At 33.6% G+C, this 23,447-nt stretch overlaps 1 protein-coding gene across 7 annotated transcripts in view; it reads left to right on the top strand.

Moving 5' to 3' along the window:
• ATP8A1 (ATPase phospholipid transporting 8A1) overlaps window positions 1–23,447 on the top strand; it is a 109,227-nt gene that overhangs the window by 57,684 nt on the left and 28,096 nt on the right. For all 7 annotated transcript variants that reach the window (XM_068680233.1, XM_068680232.1, XM_068680235.1 and 4 more), the window contains 9 exons: window positions 1,095–1,234; window positions 2,219–2,357; window positions 3,611–3,675; window positions 8,561–8,733; window positions 12,788–12,971; window positions 13,072–13,182; window positions 18,579–18,653; window positions 18,798–18,920; window positions 21,355–21,433. In XM_068680233.1, coding sequence (XP_068536334.1) covers window positions 1,095–1,234; window positions 2,219–2,357; window positions 3,611–3,675; window positions 8,561–8,733; window positions 12,788–12,971; window positions 13,072–13,182; window positions 18,579–18,653; window positions 18,798–18,920; window positions 21,355–21,433 — 1,089 coding nt within the window. The remainder of the gene's footprint in view (window positions 1–1,094; window positions 1,235–2,218; window positions 2,358–3,610; window positions 3,676–8,560; window positions 8,734–12,787; window positions 12,972–13,071; window positions 13,183–18,578; window positions 18,654–18,797; window positions 18,921–21,354; window positions 21,434–23,447) is intronic.

Genomic DNA, 23,447 nt, shown 5'->3' with positions numbered 1-23,447 from the left:
TAGCCATCCCTAGTTAAGATGCTCTTCATCTCCTGGGAATAGTGGGTAAATAACCAAGGACACTCCAATAGTCCTGCCAATCCCCCTCCTCAATCTCTCTGCCTGCAAATTGTGGCTTCAAGAGATTTCATTTGGCTGGAGCAATGCTCTTCTCCATATATAAAGAGTTAATACAACTTCATGTGCTAGAAACATAAGAATCTCATGATACATGAAAACAAAATTAGGACTTTGACACCTGTCTCTTTAAATGGAATTTAAGTCTGTATTGTCAGAAAAGAGATTTATTTATTTTTATTTTAGAGTCTCAGATTATCACTGTAGTGTTCAATAATAGGTTTATGGTGAAGGAAAAAATCTGTTACGAAGTATAAGTAGTACATATATGTGTCTGTGTATATATATGTATATATATTTACATGTATGTAGTATTTACTAGATTAAACGTTGCCCATATACAAAGATTTTATTTTAAGAATTTGGAAAGCTGGAATAATATGTGATATGGGAAAATAAATGTGATGGGATTCACAATTGGTTTCTAGATGGCAAATTTCTGACTTCAACGGATAATTTCATAAGGACATTAGGGAAGAGGTGAAGGAGGGGGAATTTGTAACATTGTGGTGATATATTTTAACACTCATTATAGAGTTATTACTTCCCATCATAGCAAAATTAAAGTTTATAATATTTTTGCTCAGAAGTATAATTCAATCTTACAGTTATGATGTTCCTAAACATCTAATGTATATTATCTGTTCAGCAAGTGTAATTGGCCTCATGTTTCTTCTACAGTTTAAGATAAGTTGAACGTTTTGCAAAATTTTCATCTTTTCCTGAAGAGTAACACCTGTATTAAATTCAGCTTCTTTGGAAGAGTTACTCTCCTGCATAAATTTCTCTTTCTATCACATTTTGTATTTTAGGTACATGAAATAAACTTCTTCAAGATGTGCAGCAATATGTTGAAAATCAGACACAAACAAACATCAAATACAGGAGAAAAAAACTAATAGTTCTAATAGTTACTCATAGGCATATCAGGGAAGGAACTAAAAAATATTGAATCATACTATCTGCTCTCTCTTTAGGCTTAAGAACCCTGTGTTTTGCTGTAGCTGAGATTTCAGAAAGTGATTATCAAGAATGGTTAGATGTCTATCACCGGGCTTCTACAGCTATACAGAACAGAGCACTCAAACTTGAGGAGAGCTATGAACTAATTGAAAAAGTACGTGCATTTCTCTGGGTTTTTGTTTTCAGGGGGAGTAGCTTGTTATGTTTTTTGTGTTTGATGTTTTTTTTCTGAATTTGTCCTTACATGTACCATGAAATCCAAGTCATTGAGAAAAAACGCTTTGACAGAAAAAGCTTTAGCAGTATACTGACAGATACATCATGTAGTCCTAGCAGTTGAGATGGTTGAAATGAAGGAAAGATTAATTTAATAAAGTTTTTGCAGCAAGTAGCTTGCTTCCCAGAAAGTACTGATTTTGAGCTACTGTTAATTATTTTTTTAAAGGTTGCTGTTTTGTTGAATAAAATGGTTAACAGAGAAATAACATCTGCTTTGTTGTATAATGTTGTATAATGTAAAGTATAGTGAATGAGAAAAGTTAAGGTTAGATCATCAAGTCATAACCCACTGCTTAAAAGAGGGCTAATTCTAAAGCTGTCCAGCACTTTAATGAAATTCTGAGTGTCTCCAAGGAGGGTGTCTTCCCAGCTACAGTAGACAATTTTTATTTTTAGTGCTGAACTGTTTTTCTTCCCCTTTTCAGGAATTTATTTTTCTTTTGTTGCAGAAAGGGACTATTTACACTTGTTCTTTCACTGTTTACATCATGGGAAAAAAATGGCTTTTCTGTAAGCCCTCTTCAGTTAGCAGAAGACAGAATTTGAATCACCCTGTTAGCTTTACTTTTGTGTCCCTGCACTGGGACAGCTTTTGCTGAACAAGGTATTCACCTATAATTGGGTGAATTTGTAGTGTTCATGCTATATAGTTCACAGTTTATCACAACACATAGATATTTAACATAAAGTTCATAAGAATATACTTGAAGAACTTTATTAGTGGTTACCTAATCTGATTCATGAATTTTAAGAACATTAATCATTTCATAAACATAAAAAGCTAAACAAAGGAAACTGAAAGATTTAAACTGAATTTAAACTGGAAAAACTTCATGTACCGAATATTTTTTATCCACAGAATCTTCAGCTACTCGGAGCAACAGCAATTGAAGATAAACTACAAGACAAAGTGCCTGAGACCATAGAGACACTCATGAAAGCTGACATAAAAATTTGGATACTTACTGGGGACAAACAAGAGACTGCCATTAACATAGGTATTATATACGCTTTTACTTAATGACTTTGTTGATAGATTTAGAAATTTTAGAAGTTGCTGGAGTGAAACTGCTTTCAGAATGGAAAGGTATCTTGTAAAAATAATGCTATTATATGGCTTTCCAGAATTTAAATACTATTTTATTTTTCAGTCTTCCAGTAGGGAGAGAGTGGGGAACGGTAGATTCTTCCTCCATTACAACAGTAACAACAAGAAAAACTCATGTTATCCTAAAGAGGAGGAAAAAATGGGCATTTGTGCTTTTTGTAGCATCTAAAATGATGAAGAATATATGGTTTGGGTTTTTTTGCCAATGAAAGGGGAATAATGTTAAGAAAATGTAGTTTCCTTCCTATATTTCTTGTTCTTTCAAGGAAAGCTAGTGATGACCACGATCTTAACTAAGTTAAAGGATATAGTTAGTTCACCGAAATACTATAATCTTTACCATCAATCAGAGGTTTCCTTTTGTAGTTTCTTTTTATTTTAAATGGGGGGGGGGAGGGGGAGAAGGAAATAATGAATTAACTAAGTCAAACAGTGATAAAGCTTTGTTTTTATATAGTAATACATGAAAGCTGCATTTAAGAGCTAATACTTTTTGCATGTGAGCATATCAGTATTTCAGTAATAAGTAGCCTAAGCGTGCCCTAAAATGTAATTTTGATTATATGGTTTCTTTTTATTAGTATAATTATCTTTAAACTTAAATAACTTTTTATGTGCCCATGATACAGTTACTCTGTGGTTATTTTCATTAGTACTTTGAGGTTTGAGGAAATACATGTCATACCGATATTGTCATTTTTTTATGAATAATAGCATATATTTATTTGTCTGGGCAGCCTGCATCACTAGCTCATAGTACAAATTCTGCTTAAAGCATCAAAGATAACAGAAAAGAATGGGAATGCTGTTTGCATTCCAGAGATTTCCAAAGTTAAGGGAGATCTATTTGCTGTTTTCAACTACCTGAAAGGAATTTACAGAAAATATGTGCCTTAGTCAGATGTGCTCAGCACAAAGACAAGAAACAACAGTCACAAACTGCAACAAGGAAAGTTCTGACCATTCTGGTATACTACCTGCATGTCTAGTTCTTATAGAATGCAAAGTATTTTTTTTACCAGTCATTTCAGATGGGGCCGCATTCTGTCCCCCACAGAGGAAAAATAAATAAAAAAAAAATGCTTTGTTACATTTTAATGGACTTAGTTAAACAAATTGTTAAAAACAAAATGTTTTTAACAGGTCACTCCTGTAAACTCTTGAGAAAGAACATGGGACTAATTGTTATAAATGAAGGCTCTCTTGACGTAAGTAAAACATGAAATTTTCAGTTAATGAAACACTGTGGGTTTTTTACTGCTTAAAATATCAAGATACCATGTTTGAAGTGGTTTGAAAAATAACTTGGAGCATTCATTTATCTGGACAAATACAGAAAATTCTGCTAAACCAGTCGGGGTGGGAGGGGGGAAGGAGGACTTTTATTTGTTTGTTCAGGGTGGGGAGGGGGTGTTTTTTAAACTTCTCTGTTTTGGATTGCTCAACTGGAAGACACCATGTTCTCTGTTACAAAATGTTGATGAATAACTGCAAAACTTTGCTATGGCTGACAGAAACAAAGTGTAGCTAATAAACAAATGGACTTCAGAATGATTACCGAGCTAATTCCATACAGTGTAATGACTTTATCCATCCAGGCACAAAGCTAGGTGCTTGTAGTAGTACTCAAACAAACTAATCCTGAGTTTGTTTCCTGGTCCTTACATACCTAGTATCTGGCAAAAGTACTTGTGTGGTTTAACAGCTGGAATTGTAATCAGATCTTGAAGTACAGGTAAGGGTTAAAACCACCAACAGTGCTTCATAGAGAAGAGATTCTTTCGATAAGGTAAGAATGCAAGATTAAGTGAAAAATCCCATGAGTGGGAGGGGGAAATATAACTCTTGTTGCTACCTCTAAGGGAGCATTAAATGAGTCTAAAAGTGGAAGAATTCCCTCATCAGGAAAACTTACTGTTGAAAAGGCTTCAGGAGAAACCATTATACTAAGCTTGCCTTACTCTATGTTATTTGGGTTGCTTAAGACTGGACTTAGGGAAAGAAAGGGAGAGAAAAGTGAAAGGGAAGTATGGGAATCAGCAAGAGGGGAATGCCTTAACTGTACCATTCAGTGCTGGCATGTAAAAGTAGACTATAAAGTGAATTAAAAATACTTTGTACTTTTTTTTTTAATTAATAAGTATTTATTTAAATATTTTGAGCAACTTAAAATAACATGTTTTCAACTTTGAAGTGTGAACTTAATCACAGTGACTTTATTTTAAATACAACTTATGTTAAGCAATATATTTTTCCTGAAAAAAAATTGAAAATAAACCCCCTAACATAGAACAGGCAGCAGCTATTGATTAATGTTTGGAACCAGTCTGATACAGTAAGTAACTTTTGACACTAATAGCTTGTGAGAGGTGATTTTCTTCTTTTCTTAGTTTACTTATTTGAATATCTTATGAAGGATTGTGATCACTGTTTGTTGGTATGAAAAATATATTATATTTTTGATTCAAACCCTTAATTTTTGAGTTTTTCACTCCTCAGCCAATCTATAAGAATTAATAATACATTGACGAATGGATTTCAGAACTACTGCAATACTTAATCAATGGATTTGAAATACAAAGAATTGACTATTTTGTATGCGTCTTCATATGGCATGAAATAAAGTGAAGTAGTTTTATTTAACTGTTAAAAGGAGTCCAATAAAAACTCAGAAACCAAGCATTGCATGTTAACTATTTGTAGTGTGATGACTAAAAAAATCAAATGAATATATTTTAAGCAATGTATTACTTTTTTTTATCCTTAAACTGAATTATCTAATATGATAATGGTACTCAAACTGAATTTGAATACTGAATAATTGTATTCAAACTGAAGTATCTAGATTGTGTAGAGATCTTTCTCTACATGCATGAAGTAAGTTCCCATTACATGGAAATGGAGATGTCATGGCAACTGAAATTGCATTTGCAAACTGCTCACTTGCAAATCCATCTGTGCTGAAGATATATGTCATGTTTTTTCAGGAATAAGTAAATGTGGTAATCAGTTTCAGGGCAAGAGGTGAGGTTTATTTAAAATAATAATAATAATAAAGTACTTTTGTGCCAATATTTTAGGAAGTAACTGTGTTAAAAGTTTTCTTCCTTGTTTGATGGTGTTTGTTTTACCATTTGGTTAATATATAACTTGTGTCCTACCTGTGGGTTTTCCCTTGCTGGTATGGTTGGGATTGGATGTCAGTCTCTATTTTTAGTGTGACTAGTTGAGTCAAAATTTGCCTTGAAATCTCTGTGGGAGCAAAGTGGGCTTCAGAAGATGGTGAGAGAGGTGCTGTGATCACAGAGCCTTCAGTCAATGCAGCTGAAAGGGTGGATACAATTTCTATTTCTTTTCTGCATGCCAAAACAGCTGTCAAGAGACAATAATGATTAGTTGTAATATTGTGTGTTAAGGGATATTGGCCAAAACTTTGTCTTTTTAGCAGCATAGAACCACCCTTAATACTGAGACTCTGCCCTACTGTGCAGTGGACCTGTAATTCCATATGACTGCTGGACATCCCAGCTCCCTCAGAACAGGGGGAACCGAGCAGCCATGAAACCTTGGAGAACAAATGGTATCATGTTGTAAGAATCATGGACTGCCCAGAACTTCCCTGCCCCACAGTGTAACCTGTGTGGTTACAGCCTTAGAGAACTGTTTTATGGCATTGCAGTGATAGTGGATTCTTCTTGCCTTTGCTGTTATGTACCAGTGGTGTCTTCTAAAAATGAACTAGCTCAATGCTGATCCTTCAGGGACAGGCAGAGTCCCCTGTCCCTAAGACATGTAAAACAGTTAACAGAACAAATGTATCCTCAATTTGGTCATTATTCCAACCTAACGTGCAAAACACAGGAAATCAGAGTTTTAAAAAAAAAGTTTGTTTATTTTTGTCCCAGCTTCATGAGCTGTCTCCAAAAATAAAATAAAAAAAAAATAAAAAAAAAAAACAAAGATCTCTTCCAACAGGAGAAATTTTTTTATATGAAGAAACAGCCTCATTTATGGAATTAAAAGAAAAATAAGTTCATCCACCCATTTTATCATCCCTTAGGTGAATTAGAACTGGAATCACTTCCAGAAAACATTTAAATATTTCTATTTTTTTGCAACATTTGTTTTGAGACTCTGCTCCCAGGAACATCATCTTAGCTTCACAAACAAAATGTGGTTTCGGTAGTCAGTTCTTATAGAAAAGAACACTGGAATTGATTTTTGCACATTAACTTCATTTGCTGCTAAATGTCAGTATACTACTGTTAGTCATGGACAGAAAACAGTTTTATTCTTTTAATTGTGAGCTTCAAACTGAAACTAGAAAATAGTTTGATTACCCTTCAGTTTCACTGAGAAACACTTCATGGGAGTGGTGTAGAAGTAAATGAATGGAGGTTTTGGTAATGCTTTTAATTGAAGGAATTAAATTTCAGCATAGATCTGACAGAGAGCATAGAGCCCACAAAGGAATTTTACAGTTGGGGTAAGTGATTTGTATTGTTTGGAGGTGGCTGTTTTTTTAACTTGTAGCATGCCAGGAGCTGCCTGACATCTCGTCTGTTTGTGATTAAAAAAGAAAAAATAAAATAAAAGCAATTTAAACAGGAGAGTTTATAGTGCATGTATGATGGAGAAACAATAGATAAGAATATGAAGGTACAGGCCATTGCATTGTTTAAGCGTTGTCAGAAGCTAAGTAAGCCCTGAAGATAAAGAAAAATTGATACTTTTTTGTACATTGCAATATTTCTTAATTTAAGAAGGCACTCTGCAAAACAGTTACAGAAGCTGTCCATTTTTAACACATGTTAATGTGTTACTAAAAAAAAAAAAAGTGTCACAGTGGCACCTCCTTTCCCTTGAAGTTTCTACAGAAACTTGATAATAATAAAAACTTCAAGTTTTTATTAAAAAAAAAAAACTTGATTTTATTAAAAACTTGAAGTTTTTATTATTATCAAGGGAACTTGAAGTGTAGAATTTCCCATCAGTCTTATCTTCTTTTAGATAAACCAATGAATCTTTAGAAGGCCAGTAGAAGCTAATTAGGTCAAGACCATAGACAACAGCATGTCGAGATTATGGGAGTGAGTTGGGTGGGAAAGCAGTATCATGCAGAATGCTTGAGATTTGTAATTCTCCTTGATGTTTTCTTTTTAGATGGTTACACCAAATTCTATTTACATATGCCTGATATCACAGGAGTAGCACAATTGTTTGGTTGTTATGTTGTTGTCATAGGATGTGACAATTTGTCAGATTGAATTTTTTATAAGCACAAATTTTCATTGTTCTTGAAGCATATGTTGTATCTCTATGATGGCCATACATTGAAAAACATAAAACAAGCAACTTTATTTATTTTTTCTTCATGACAATCAATATAGAACTGTATTGTAACTATCTAGACCTACCCAAAGGCTAAATACAAAATACTGCTGTATGAATACAGATGAATACTGAATATAATCTGAAGTTCTTTGTACTGGCTCACACAACAGTGACGTGAGCAGGTGCGAGTCAAACCTTCCTTTAGCAATTGAAAAAATGCAAAATATGACATGTAGTTGACGCTGCCTTACCTTAAAACGGAAATTTAATCTGATGGGTAGAGCTTTTGGTTATAATGCATGTACTTGTATTGTGAACTATCTTTGAAATTTCTTTTACTTTTTTTCTATATGTTTAGGACTGTTTTTTTTGTATTTGTGAACTTTTTTTTTTCTTGCAGTATCTATCTATGTATGTGAGTTTTCCTTCCCATAGGTATAAAGAAAACGCATTTTAGTAATATCTTTTCGCAGTCATTTATGCAACTGTTATTGCCATTCAAAGAGCATTAAAGGTTCCACAGCAATTTAGATATTTCTGGCAGTGTGAGAACAATCCTACATACCTTTTGTACTGTGGTTTCTAATGGCACGACTGTTGCAAATTTGCAAATTGTTTTTTAATGGATACCATCTATTTGATAGCATAATCAAAAGAAAATTTCCTCAAGTGTATGCCAGTATTTCTGATTGCTGAAGGAATTATTAGACCTACAAATAGTAGGAATTAAAAATAATCAACACATTTTTTGTGCAATAGGGAACAAGAGAGACGCTTAGCCATCATTGCAGTACTCTTGGAGATGCTTTAAGGAAGGAAAATGATTTTGCTCTCATCATTGACGGTAAATCCCTGAAATATGCTTTGACATTTGGAGTGCGACAGTATTTCCTGGATTTGGCTTTGTCATGCAAAGCTGTTATTTGTTGCAGGTAAGGTTTACATTATTCTTTCACTACAATATATTTATTGAAAAATAATAATTAAAACACTGTTTCTGTGTCAGAGCAAATATCTATATCCAGGTCTTCTAACCATGGAATAAAAAAAAAAAAAATGTAGTTGCTAACATTCTCAAATACAATCATTCAAGCAAAGTACTTCTGCAGTGAAGCCTGAAACAGGAGTATACCTGCCAAACCAAGTTACTGAGGTTGCATATATGCAGGAAAATCATGTTATCCATAAAGAATAGTCTCAGCAAGATTAAGACACTGATCTTAACCTTAAATTGTTACTGCAGTTAACTGCAGGTTTCAATACATCTGGTTTCTTTTGTAGAGTTTTCTCCATAGGCAAGATTTTATAACCCTGCCTTTTCTCTAAGCCACAGATTACACTGCACAGAAAGTGCACAAAAATGTTAAAGGTACTATGTTGAGTGATTTGTATTTCCTGAAGTTGATGGAAACACCTTTTTATTATTATCATTATTATTCCTGATTGTTTTGGAGTTCTTGTAATGCAATCAAGCATTTAATCTTTTCCTGTAAACATCTACTATTGGAGCTCTACGCTTACCTTAACAAGGGAAGTTTTTTGTGATTAAAGAGAAATATATACATTTTTCAAACATAAACAATATAAAAGCAGTTTGGCTTGCCTTTTAACATTCTTGTATTTAGATTAAGGACTGTATAATTGATAGCTTGTGCGTTTTGGGACCTACTTGCATTTTTATGGCTTTAAACACAAAAACCACAAACATCTCCTGAGCAGTACATCACCTCTTCTACATTCAAATGACTGAACTAAAAGGGAAGTTGGGTGATTAGTAGCTAGATAAATACGAACTGCTCCTGTTGACTTTCAAAGAACTTGGCTTAGCCCAAGTGATTTATCTATCAGAAAGCAGAAGCGAGGACTTTTATTTACAAGATCATTGGCAACACAGATAGGATATTTTTATTAGAAATGCAATTAAAAAAAATCCAGAACTGTGGAAATAGCTGTTATTTTCATCAGTGTCTGAGGTAACTATTAGAAGGATAACCAGTTAATGCTCTCAGAACATTTTTCACTGTTTTAACCTCTGTAGTAGTATGGAAAAAGCTGGTGGGTATATTAAAACAGGAGCAGTGAATTCAGAAACAAAGTATTCAGGCTCATCTACAAGCCCAATATTCTGCTGTTTCTCAATATAAAAGTACCATAAATGTGGGTTCTTAGAGTCCATGTACTTCTGAAAGTTTTAGAGATGTCTGTGTGTTTGTTACATGCAGTTCCATTTTGTTTTATGTAGGGTACTCTGATAATAATTGCTTTAGAAAAAGAATCTATGGAAAAGAAAGCCTGGATTTTGTACAAGAATAAAGTAATTCTTGGAATTCAGCATCATTTCTTCCAAAATTCAGATCTTCCTTCAATAAATTAAGTTTCTTGCCTATTATCTACCTATTTATTATCTATCTAAAGAAAGATAATAAAGGAAGGAGTGCATAAAAGTAAAAACTGTTGTAAATACACCTTAGTAGGCTGTCTTTTGATTAATAAGTAAGTAGAAGGTGCTTGTGTTCAGGTACAGAGTTTAATGATATTCATTAAAATAAAACATTCATCTCAAAATTGCTGTGTTCAAAGTAGACCTATTTTTCTGCCTTGCAAAAAGGAAAAGTAAATGGGTTTGTAGCATCCAAATAAATACCTGGATCATACGATCTTCCTAACCTTTCTGTCAAGTAGTGTGTTCTGCTTGTGATTTTTTAGTGGTTTTTTTTTTGTTTTGTTTGTTTGTTTTTTTAAGCCTTAGCTTTGTAGTCAAGCTCCAAGATTCAAGCACTTCTTCAAACTAAGGTCTTACACTGATCACAGTTTATCCTGTGTATAAACATGCTTGTCATGGCAATGAGGGAAAGTTGGAGTTTTGTGCTTGTTTTGTTGTTTCCAGTTTTGCTCATTATAACAAATAACAAGCAGTAGATGGGTGTAGAACTGCTATTTCAACACTGTTCCTTCTTTTTCTTTCCTCGATTTGAAACTACCTTTTGTGCTGTTTGAAGAGACATTATTGTTGTTTTTATCGAACTATGAAACCATTGTAGGGTATTTTGTACGTATTGTTGCCTTTCACTGCTAACTTTTCTGTGATAAAACAACAAAAGGAAGGTTTCTGTTCTAGTAGCATTTTCCTTACCACTTCTGTATTTCCATAATACATTTAGATCATCTGGTTTCAATGCATGTCTAGGTATATGCTCTGACATACTTTGTGGTTGTTTAAAAATTGGCTGCAGGTTTCAAACTAAAATATTTGCTTGTAGCACTCACTGTTCCAGTATGTGCATTTTTAATATCACATGTTTCAGAAAAATCAAAATTCTATCATTTTTTTTTTGTTCATGCTCTTCCATAAATAAAATTGCCTCTCCTTGTTTCTGAGCATGAAAACAAATCAGTATTAAAAATACTGATTTTTAAATGTTAAATGTTAAAAAACATTTTAAGTTAATCTAAATCACCTAAATATGGCATCCTGACTAAATTAAAGCATAGGCCTCTTTTCCATCCATGTAAAAGCACTGAAAATTTTAAGCAGTCGGTTTTAAAAGTACAAATTACATCACTTTCTTTGAAGTTTTCAGACTGTGTTCACTTGTTCAGAGGCATTTATTACCAATGAATTCTTAATAAGAGTAGCCATAACATAGATGAAGCTGACAAATACTCAGTAGACATTTCACTTCAAAAAACTGCGTATGTTATTAATTCCAAGCAGATGTTTGGCTTAAAGACTTAGACAAACTAAATTCCAACTCTGTATTGGCTTCTAACTAATGTGTGCAACAAGAATGTTGAATTGATTATTCTGTAGTAAAAAAATGTACAGCTAAGAGTAAACAAATTGAACAGAAGGTATTTTTTATTGGTTTCATAAATTCAGGTGTATCCAGTGAACACTTTTGCTTTCACCTGGCAATGAAAGTGCCATCCTCCAGCTGCCTCTGTAGTGTTTTCTGAAAGGGAAATAAGCCACTGTTCCTGGAAAGTTGAAAAGATTAAAAAGTTCTCAGTTAAAGACTCTTCTGCAGAAGCTGGCTAGGGCTGGTCTTGAGACTCATCAGCAGTGTTCAAATAAAATTTAAAAAAAATCTTAGAAATACCTCTTGATATGGTTAGACCATGAAAATTCTTTTGAAGGATTGTTGTCCAGAAGCTTTCATCCCAAGCTCACCACAAGGTTGTACTCATCCCAAGTACCCTTCTCAAAAATCTAATAGCATGTGTTACATAAGCTGATGAATAAAGTAACTAAATAGCTACCTTCTATACAAAGTCAGTATTATTTTTCACTTATTTTATTTTATTTTATTTTTTTTACAATTAAATTTTATGAAACCTCTTTCTGACTTACTGCACTTAAAGATTAAGAAATTTTATTTAATTAGCACAGAATAGGAATTGGGTTTCTTTTCAGCTGATGGGGCATAACCCACATTGATTTTTGAGGAGGTGTTCTCTGGTAGATGGAGAGGAGAACTAGAATTACTACAAGGACATTACTGAAACCCAATGGGGATTAGAATACTGTGTGTGAGCAAAGGCAAGCATAGACACACTTGTCATTTGTTCCTGTTTGTTCTGACATCTCTTTCTTAAAAATCTGATTGTTTATTTATAAAATAAATATTCTAACAGAGGGAAATAAAAAGCATAAAAGTTAAATATGAAACAATCTACAGTTATGCAAAGTTAATACTGTTAGTGGCAGTGTTGGGGTTTCTTCCAGTACTGCATTTTAGGGGCCTATTGCTGTTTGATTTGTGTTTCTCTAGTCCTATTAATAGCTTGCTGCCACAAATCCAAGATTTCTGTGAATTTTTTAGGAAATGTGCTTTTAGCATATAGCCTAAAGGCCAACAACAAGATGATGTCACTGACTGCGATGTTAGTTAACCTGTTTTTATTGCCTTTTTGAGAAATATGTATGTTTAGCAAGTGCATTCATTTGAAAGTTCTATGTTATTTTTTTCCCCTGTTATACTTTAGGGTATCTCCACTTCAAAAATCTGAAGTTGTAGAAATGGTCAAAAAACAAGTTAAGGTAGTAACTCTTGCAATTGGTGATGGAGCAAATGATGTTAGTATGATACAAACAGCACATGTTGGTGTTGGTATTAGTGGAAATGAGGGTCTACAGGCTGCTAATTCTTCAGACTACTCAATTGCTCAGGTAAGTCATTACACTGTAAAATACTACAATAAAGTTTAATATTGGATTAATATCAATCTATGTGTGTTCTAAATGTATGTTTGTTTCCCATTTTTTGCAGTTCAAGTATTTGAAGAACTTGTTGTTGGTTCATGGTGCCTGGAATTATAACAGAGTAGCTAAATGCATCTTGTATTGTTTCTACAAGAACATAGTCCTTTATATTATCGAGGTAATTTTACAGTAAAGTAAATTTTACTTTATAAAATTAAAATCTTATTTTGAGCTTCTGGTTATTTTATATGATTTTTAAGAAGCATTTAAATATCAGTAAAACACTAATACTGAATCTTCAATAAACTGATGAATATTAGAATTATTTTTTTTAATTTTAAAAAATCCCAACAGTAGTCTTATTACTAAGTACTAAATATATAGTATTAGTACTGAATATTTGTGCTGCAACATACTTATTAAAATTCTGTGCCTTTCACATCATTTCAGTACCTAAGTAGCCTTAAATTTACCAAGAGGTTTGTACTCTTAAGCTCTTTATAGAGCAGGTGTCATTAACAGTCTAATTTGCAAACTGAAGACCTTTTTCAGGTCACCATTGAACTTCACGATGCTGTTCGGAACAATCCTTAGGGTTCTTATATACATGCTTAATTACACAGAGGCATACTTTTTACTTGTTGTTGTGGTAACCATGCCTCTTTAGACTCTATTTTATGAATTGAATACTTTACTTAAGGTAGCTGGCCTAGTTTTCTCACCTGAGATTTTAAGCAGAATGGGATCTTCTGAAAAATCCTGTAGTACGAGAGGACTGTACTGTGATAAACGTATGCCTATTGGTTTGTATAGTTAAGACAGCATGTACAGCTGTAGTTTTCATGACCACATTGCAACCTTACAATTTTCAATATACCATTTAACAGTTTTATTAAAATGTTTTTCCCCCTTCATTTACTGTTCTTTCAACAGTCTCTTCCTTTCTTCTTCCTTGCTTTCTTATAACCAAATATGTCTAATAACAATATTTATATTTGATTGAAAGTTTAAATTAACAATGATGCTATGGGTTAAAAATGCAAAAATATTTGTTAGACACGATCTAAACATTAGGTTAATACTATTGATTTTGATATTTATGCAGGTGATCTTATACTGTTGCAATATCTGAAAATACTTAAAATTTGGTATTTTATTATGCTTATAATAAATATATTCTGTGTAAGTGTAACCAAAAAGTATGCATTTTTCTTAACATGTTTTTAAATTTTTCTAAATTTCCCTTTCTTCTTTATCATGTTATTAATGTAAATAAATTTAAATGCAAGTAGCAACAAGTTTATAGACTCTTTAGAAAAACTTACAAATATCTAATTAAATGATCTTACTTCTAAAAGTAAGCAGTAGTTCTTATATCAATATTTATTTTTTTCAAATTGTTCAACTTTTTAGTCAAAGTGCTATTAATGTATATTTTGCGTTTATAGAAAAACTTACTAAACTGGGCTTTAGAAAATATTCCTTATTTTTCTTAATTTGTCTAAATGTCATTGTCACCCACAAACATTTATATCTTATTTAAGTTATAAATTTAAATATCTCACCACTTGTATTCTTTCTGATAAACTTAAATGCAAGGTACAGGCATCACAGAGTAAAAATACAAAATACTAGAAAAAGTAATCTCTACTTGCTGAACAGATGGAAAGGCAAAGAGATCATTTTAATGTGGATTATGACCCTTTATATATAATGCATACAAACATTTTATCATATACTCCTTTTCTGGAAGACGAGAAGACTTCTACTTCAATTCCTATGTACCCAACATTTGTCAGTTCAAAATCTTTCACAGATGTTAATAGCTCATGTCAATACCGTGAGTGAATGGGCAGAAATTCATCATTGAATGTCTCTGGAAGGGACAACTGCCAGTCTTGAATCTCTCTTTTCAGTTTTTTGTACAGATCAGGCGTGGGAGCAGAGAGCTCAATGAGTATTTGTAAGCTTCTGCTTAATATGCAGAAATGCTACATCAGGAAAACGTCTGTGAAGCTTTTGTGACCACGCCTCTTCTGTCTTGGAATTTAGAAAATAGTACTATGAAAGACATGTCTGGAAGTTTTTGTTTGTTTAAGGTTTCTTTTTGTTAGCTAACAATAATTCATACTATCTACCTTTACTTAATATATGTGTTATATTTTTAAACATCTGCACAGTACTAATCAAAGGAGTGATATAATAGATTCCATGTAGTCTAAAATACAACCTTTTTCCTAAGCAATTATGGGGTTATATGAACTGAGTGCCATTAGTTTCTTGGTTTAGAAAATGCTAAGGGTCTGAAGTAGTACTTCATGTGCAACATCAACATTTAAACTCCTATTGATAAGAAATTAGAAGTGGTCAGTAATAACTTTCCTTCCACTCCCTTACAACTCAATAGATATTTAAATATGTACCTTATCTTTAGTATGGAAGTAGTCCACATAACATTAGAAGTTATATACTGAATGCAGAAGTTATATATGCATGCAACCTGTAGTGTTTGTGCCCACTTTCATGAATTACATGCATTGAAAACTTAGCAATGTAAAGACCTGCATTGAGGTCCATCTCATTTTGCATATGCTGCAAAGCTAAGTCTTTCCTATCCAAAGAAGGTCTGTACCATTGAACTACAAAATGATCTGAACCTCTACTTCTTCCCAACATACAGTCTGAATTGCTTCTCAGACACATGTCTCCTTTCCTTCTGTTATAGGGGTGCTTGATTAGTAATTTGATATGCCCTAAGTATCTGCATCTGCCCCCAAATTACCATGATGTACAATATGTCATAAAAACTCATATTTTTCTGATACAGCTGCCTTCGTTCTCCATCATAATCAGGATGAAATACACTTGTCCATAATTAAATTTCCAACTGGGAACCAAGGAACTGTTTTTTGTCACTATTAATACTGTACTCATCTCTGTAGAGTTTGTTTGCCATGTAAGGTTAAGGGTGTCATTTGCTAGGGTCAAAGGTTCAGAAGTTAGGGTAAGTATCTGACTTACTTTCCTCCCCTCTTGCAGGTTGAGATGAGGGCTGTAGTTACCCTTGCTCCTACTTCCCCTTAACCTCTACCCTGTATGGAGCTGCTAATTATTTTGGAGCAGAAGTAAACCCATGTTTCTTCTTAGATATTAAAAATACTCACTCTTATAGTAGCCTATCTGGTATTCCACTAAATAGTAGGATTTCTACTGGAGGGCACTAATCGATTTTTAGCTACATTTGAACGTTTTGTTGATAGATTCAACATGAACTTTAGAACCCAAACTTCATTTCTTCCTGGACTGTATCTGGAATTCTGACCAAGAGTTGTGCCAGTTCCTTACACTGAAAGTTTTAACTGAAATGCCTGTAACTTATGTGCTTTCTTTGGAAGAAAGTAAATGCTAAGCTTTCAGGAAGCTAATGTTATTCGTTACAGGATTTCTTTACAACTCTACAGTAAAACTGCAGTTTTCAGAGTTCTAATAGCTTGAACATTTTAATTTAAATTATGTACAAAATAAAACTGAAAGCAACAGGGTATTTGAGGAATGAAGTGCTATATAACATTTCAAAGAGCCTTGTTAGCAACTTAATATATGGCATTTTGTGGTGAATTAAAATACTTGTCTTTCTTTAAAACTGTCACTTAGCATCACTTACATTTAGTAATAGAGAGTATGTGGAATAGATTCACTATATGTATTTAGGCATAGCGAAATCACAACAGAAAGTTCATGGTGGTTTTTGTCTTTGTTTTTGTTTTACAGATACTCCTTGGTTATGACAGCTCAAATATATGTCAACTTGTTGTATTTTATTTTATTTCTAGTGTTGTACTTCTGTTAAACTGTCAGAAATTACCAGCAAAGAGGCGTATATGTTTATGCCTGGTTACTGAGTCATGTATTCTTTATTAATACAGTCTTTTTCCATCACTCTAAACCCTTTCAAATTAAGAATCTTAAAAAGGAGTAAATCGTGTAATGGTGTCTGTCCTTTATTCCCCTCTCAAGAGCCATCTTCCTATTGGGAGTAAAATAATGTAGGAACTACTTGTAATCAGAAGGTTGAAAAGAGAGAAGGCAATTGAGGAACACAACTTGTATCTAACAGTAGTGATGAGGTTCTGGATTAGATTCAAGCTTTTAGCTTAATGTAAAATACCAAAAAACTTCTGCTGATGTTTAGTAAGGAACACTCATTCCCTCCTACTCAACTGCTGAGAAAATGCTGCTAGTAAATGTCTTCTACATTTACCACAGTGGAATCATAACTCCTGTTTCAAAAATCCAAAATCAAAATACACAGGGTTTAATAAAAATCTGATTCATCAACTGCTATAAAGCAATTCTGTAAAATAATATTGCTTTTTCCATGAATACACTGTAACATAATAAAGAAGAATGCTTGTTGCAACAGAAGTTACTTAGCATTAAGAAGACTTCTAAAACTTAACTGTATTTTATATATTTGTATTGTAGGCTCTAATGATTGTAATTTTGTACAATGTCATGTTCCAATAATTGGACATAAATATATATACTTTTTATTGGTTATACAAACAGCAGTTTTAACTGGATTATTATTCTCCTTTTTAGTGCTAATAGTTGCTAACTTCCATACTTTTTCTATCTCAAAGTATTTACAAAAATGTCCAGACATTCCTCCGTGTGATAAGAGAATATGAGTTTGTTCATAGGATCTGGTTATCTGGATGCCAGCCTGTGTATATATTGATAAACAGTTAATTTTTAGTAATTCATACTTTCATAATGAAGTCAATTGAAATGTGCAGTGTAGCACAGTCTCTGCACAGTGACATGCTTCTTCTCCACTCTGTCATTGAACTAATATAAATATGAAGTAAGAAGTATAAGAAGGCAGTCATGCTGTATGCTGGTGCTGAAAAACATGAGAAAGTGTGTCAGCATTCTTTTCAAATTAAATTTTTTATTCATTAAGCAAAAAGTGATAAAGCTTATGAAACAGAAGAGATTTCCAACTGCTTCTACAATATTCTGTAACTGAGTCAGTGCTTGTTACATTTTAGTTGATTTAGTGCTCTGGTAAAGCCTCATGATCTCATGAGTTGCTTCTATGAAAAAGGAGTATTGGTAATAGTTTTCATTTCCAAACTACAGCTTGCTAAGAATTCTGTAAGTTAGGAGGTTTGTTAATGATTAGAAGATGAGTGCTTCTGTAGGTGTTTCCTCTCTTTTATTTTCTCTGTGTTTCTCAGAACTCATTAAGACTTATAATATAATACAAATGCAGTGAGCTAAATTACTGTTAACTGCTTAAAGTATAGAAAATTCCATCTGAAAATAGCTACCTCCATGAAATGTTTTCATATTTAGAAATTTAGAATTGCTCATCTGGACTAGATTGCCCATCATCTGTTCTGAAAGCAAGTCATTTTTGTACTACTTTTTTCATATAGGTTTAAACCAAAACATTCTCAACTGTGTTGTAAATGTGTTCTAGAAATACCCCTTTTTGTGAAGCTAAAGAAAAATCTGCTTATCAGACCTTGTAAGACATTTGAGTAATACGGTTCTCCTCTTTTTCAGATCTGGTTTGCTTTTGTCAATGGCTTTTCTGGACAAATTCTTTTTGAAAGATGGTGTATAGGTCTTTACAATGTGGTAAGATAATTTTTGTGTTTTCATTTTGGACCATAATTATGAAAAAAGTTTCTTGAGTAAGCAACTATCAAGTGATCCTTAAGCAAGTCCTCACCTCTAAAGTTTTATATGTTTGTTTGTTTGTTTTTTTAATCTGTATTCTAGATGTTTACAGCAATGCCACCGCTAACTCTTGGAATATTTGAGAGATCCTGCCGGAAAGAAAACATGCTGAAATATCCCGAGTTATATAAGACTTCCCAAAATGCACTGGACTTTAATACCAAGGTAGATAAAAAAAAATCAAATGTAATTAAAGCAGAAGTTAATGGCAATTCAGTATAATTATCTGTTTTATTTCTCATAGTCTAAAAATTGAGAGGATTTTTATTGCTACTGTTTCCAGATGTAGACTTGTCTATAAATAATACAAATTGTATTTATCCAATTTTAGAAAGAGACAGCAAGCATTTTTTTCAGCTCTGATTTTTTTTTCCTCTGCTGGCAATAAAGCTGTCTTCTACAGGCAGAAGTGATTAGACCTCTCTGTCATTGGTGTGTATGTATTTGTACTGTTATATGGAAATGGATTGCTGAAGCCTGTGGAGAAGTGTTGCAGAGGACAATAAAAACTGTCATTAGATTTGTAAAGGGAGGGACTTCGTACTATTCTTTGTCAATTTGGAGTTGTGATTTTACGGTTTAATTTTGAGATTTGGAAAAAAAACTTGGGGCAGTTAAAAATGCATCACCGTGGATCAAAAAAAATCAGGCCACTTTGGGTGGAAAATAGTCAACATTCATCTTGGATATGAAATTGGACAAGAATGTAGGAGTTATATATAAAATATGCATAGTTTCTCTAGACCTTTCCATAAATAATCTGTATTAAAAGAATTAAACTTTTTCCTGAATCTGCAATTTCATGAATACTGTGATGTTTGTATGAGCTCATTCTAATTTGATTTAATTTGATTTTTCTACATATAATTAGGACATTCGAAGTAATGTCATTATATAATGTACTTGGGAGACATTTTTAGTTTGTCACTGAATTAAACTTATTAAACTGAATGCCTATAAGTGATGATTTGTAGTAGATGTGGAGAGCTGATGCAGCGTTCTGAGATTCATGTCTGTGCCAAACGTATTATGAAATTGGAGAGAATTATTAATCTAAACTATCCCCACTCACAGAAGCATGTTAGATTCTTCTTCTTCCTCGCTTCCTCTTTCCTTTCTCCCACAAAACCAAACCTGAAAATTGTAAGGAAACCAGGGAATAGTTTCTGTCACTTCACAGTGACATAAGACTTACAAATATAAGACTTTTCATAGTCCATTGCTACAGCCACTTCTGTGTTGTGATAGTTTAAATACAATAATGTATGTCATGAGATACAGTTGTTGGATTTTCTGTTTTTAAATTATAACTCTAATACAATTTTTATTATTGCACAGATGTATTGTTGACTTCATTGGAAATTCTGAGGCTGTTCCCATACAATGCTCATTAGGAGTAAATGTCTACAAAATTCCCAGCTATATAAGTTGAATAGTTGGTGTTAAAGATTTGGAAACATGACTGCCTTGAATGTTGATGCAGATGTTTGTTATGGTAAAAGGGATCAAAGGTTACGAGGTCATGACAGAGGTTAAAGGATTAGCATGTGACAATAAGAATTGGTCAGGAAAATGGAAAAGTAGAACTAATTTTTCTTGCATCCACCTGTGCTTTCTGTCAAATAAAAACTTCTGGTAATGACATAGCAAGAGGGAGAGACAAAGGTTAATGAGTAGCACAAGTTCAAATGTGCAAAGTGTTGGAGTGTAAATTGGATCATTCAGCCTAGTGTAGTTGTATAGTCTAACAAAGGGCTGAGATGTTGTGGAAAATGTTGTGAGGCAGGCAACTTAATTTCAATTGTTTGAACACCTTAACTCATAATACACATTAGTTAGTTACAACAAAGCCTATGACTGTCAAATGCATTGCTAATGAAAAAACGATTGCTATCCTGAAGAACACAGGTTACATATTTTTGAGTCTTTTTATATCTTTGTACGATATATATTGTAGAAAGCATCAGTAGATTGTTTCTGCTTAAACTTAATACAGTTCTTATTGAAAGATCTTTTTATAAAACATAAAATATGCTTGAAAGTGAAATTCAAATTATTTAGCAAACACATTAAACAGAATTCAATATGATGAAGCTATGCACTTCAAGAATGGAGCTTGTAAGGAGAAATCCTAGGAAGATATAATTATTTGTCCTTTTCTGATTTCTTTGCATGTGGAAATATGTAGACAGGTAGACACAGAACTTGGGGTTATTGTTCTGTTATTTCTTATTACACAAGATGTAAATTATAAAAACTGAAGTAATTTTAGTTCCCTAATTAGAATGCAGCAATAGTTCCAGTTGTCTGGTTTAGCTTATTTTTTCTGATGGTATTCCCATATGCATACATTTTAATTTCCCTTCTGATTTGAAATTAAAAGGAGGAGATAATACACACTTTTTTTCAAAACATAAAAAATAAACAAATGACCCATGAAGAGCTAAGAGGCAGAAAGTGCCTGTCAGTTATATTACTTCACAGTGGTGGCCTGACAGAAACACATTTTGTGAATCTAACACACAGATAAAAAGAAAGGTCAGGGTTCACAGAGCTAGTTTATTGCAAATGGTTCTCATGGATTTCTCTTTTCCCTTAGGTTTTCTGGGTTCATTGTTTAAATGGCCTCTTCCACTCATTCATTCTATTTTGGTTTCCACTAAAAGCCCTCCAGCATGGTAAGTGTTATGAAAAAATAAAAATATAAATCTTCAAAGGTACTACATTTCTAAATACCTTTTTTCTTAGTAATGCTTTATTAATACTAACAGTTTTGTATGGTCAAGTGTCAAGATACCATTTCTAGAACTCAAGCAGATGTGGTCTATTTAAAATGTTTTACTTAAAATAAGTTTAAAAGTAGGAGTAATATTACGTACATGTAATCATGTACATAAAACTATATGAATATGTTTGAAGTAAATTGAAACAATATGGAGAAAATTATGTTTTAATTATGTTATTGTTGTGTTATTTAATTATGTAAGAGGTTGGACTCTTCCAACCTAGACAATTCTGTGATTCTGTGATTTTTATGTAATAATCTGTGTTAAGTACTTAAAAAATCATAAAATACTACAGTCCTTTGCATTGTCTCTTGTATTTTCTAAGCCTTTATTGCCTATGTAAACCATCTCTCCTGCTACTTCAGGGGCATAACAACCCATTAGTTAACATCTGTATCAGTAGGATTGTGACAGGTGCAAGGGGGACATCTATGATGGCTCGGTGCTGTCACTCAGCTGCCATACGTGCACCTGAAATGCAGAAGGAAATGGGACAGTTGGGAGATGTATCATATTTGTTAGAGCTGACTGAAAGCACTCTTTCCAGTTTCTGGGAATACTTGTCGGTATGGGAGCTCCAATAGGGGTGGGCTGGTTTTGCTTCCACACTGTAGAAAAATTTCAATTTAAATAATAACAATAGTGTGTATGCAGCAACTTTTCTGTACATCTAGTAGTTGTCTCAGTTTCCCTGATAACCACCAGGCAGTCTGCTCTGGTACAGGTGACAGAAATGTTTTCATGGACATTTTGGAACTGTAGGAATGGCATTAGGAACTGTAGGGACTGTACGTGGTTGACCTTAAAGAATGAGACGGTCACAGCTGCTTATGCCCAAAAATGTTAAAGGAAAAACTTCTTTCAGTATTCTATAATGACTTCTGATAGGTACCAGAAAGTAGGTAGCAGCCTGTTTTCTCTAAAAAGCCATTTGGATGCATGTTTAGTGGCAGCTGATTGCCATGAAGAGGGTCATAGACAGCCCAAGAAAAAGGAGGTCCCAAAATGTTAATTTATATGCTAAAACCACAGCCTCAAATCCAAACTACAATCCAAATTCAAAGCTGTAGCCAACCCTCATTAGAGATTGATGCATTACATAATGCAGAAATGTTTCAGTGTATGCAGTGATGCAGAATGGAGTTGATATGTGAACAGCAAAGCTGCGATATTTGGATAAGGCTGTGGGGTTCCTGAGAGCACTCCCATGCAGGCCCCTCAGGCTTGCAGCCCATGACCTGCTGACAGTCAACAACTGGCTCTCCTAAAGTCTGAAAAAAATGCCTTGCCTTCCTCTTCCCTTCCTAGGGAAGGGCTGGGTGAGCAAGAGGAGCAGAAATGAGACCTTGGATTGTGTACGTGGTGTGTGCTATAAGTGTACACTGTGGGACCAGCTGGTGCACAAGTTCTGCATGGCAGAGAGAGGAACACAGGGTAGAAGCTGCTGATAGTCATCAGAGACAGAACTGCGTATATAAAGAAGAAACAAAGAATACTGTTAGTTCTCAAAGGAAGAGTTTACAAGCATCAGAGATTCACCAGGGAAGGGGATTACTGCCAACAGTTAATTAGCTTCTACCTTTTTTTAGTGAAGTGCAGGACAATTCTGAGAGAAAAGGAAGAAATGGAGGAAGAATGGGGAATAGCACAGCTTCGTGTGTTGAGTCCATGAGTGCTGAGCTCTAGTAGTCCCACCTATGGAAACAGACTCAGCTGCCTGCCTATTTCTCTGCTTTATTTCATTCTGCTCTTTACTGCTAGGTATATATTGCTAAGCAACAGAGGACAAATTTGAGCAGATATTGTTAGAACATTGAAAATCTAGAAGATCACGAAAATCCTCCAGAGCTCACAGCCTTTTCCTTCTTGTGTTTTCTTCTGTTTACTCTTTAGAGACAAGAAGGAT

Source organism: Anas acuta, chromosome 4 (genome assembly GCF_963932015.1).
Source record: "Anas acuta chromosome 4, bAnaAcu1.1, whole genome shotgun sequence".
NCBI classification, from domain to species: Eukaryota; Metazoa; Chordata; class Aves; order Anseriformes; family Anatidae; genus Anas; species Anas acuta.
This window is presented reverse-complemented; position numbering and strand designations above follow the sequence as displayed.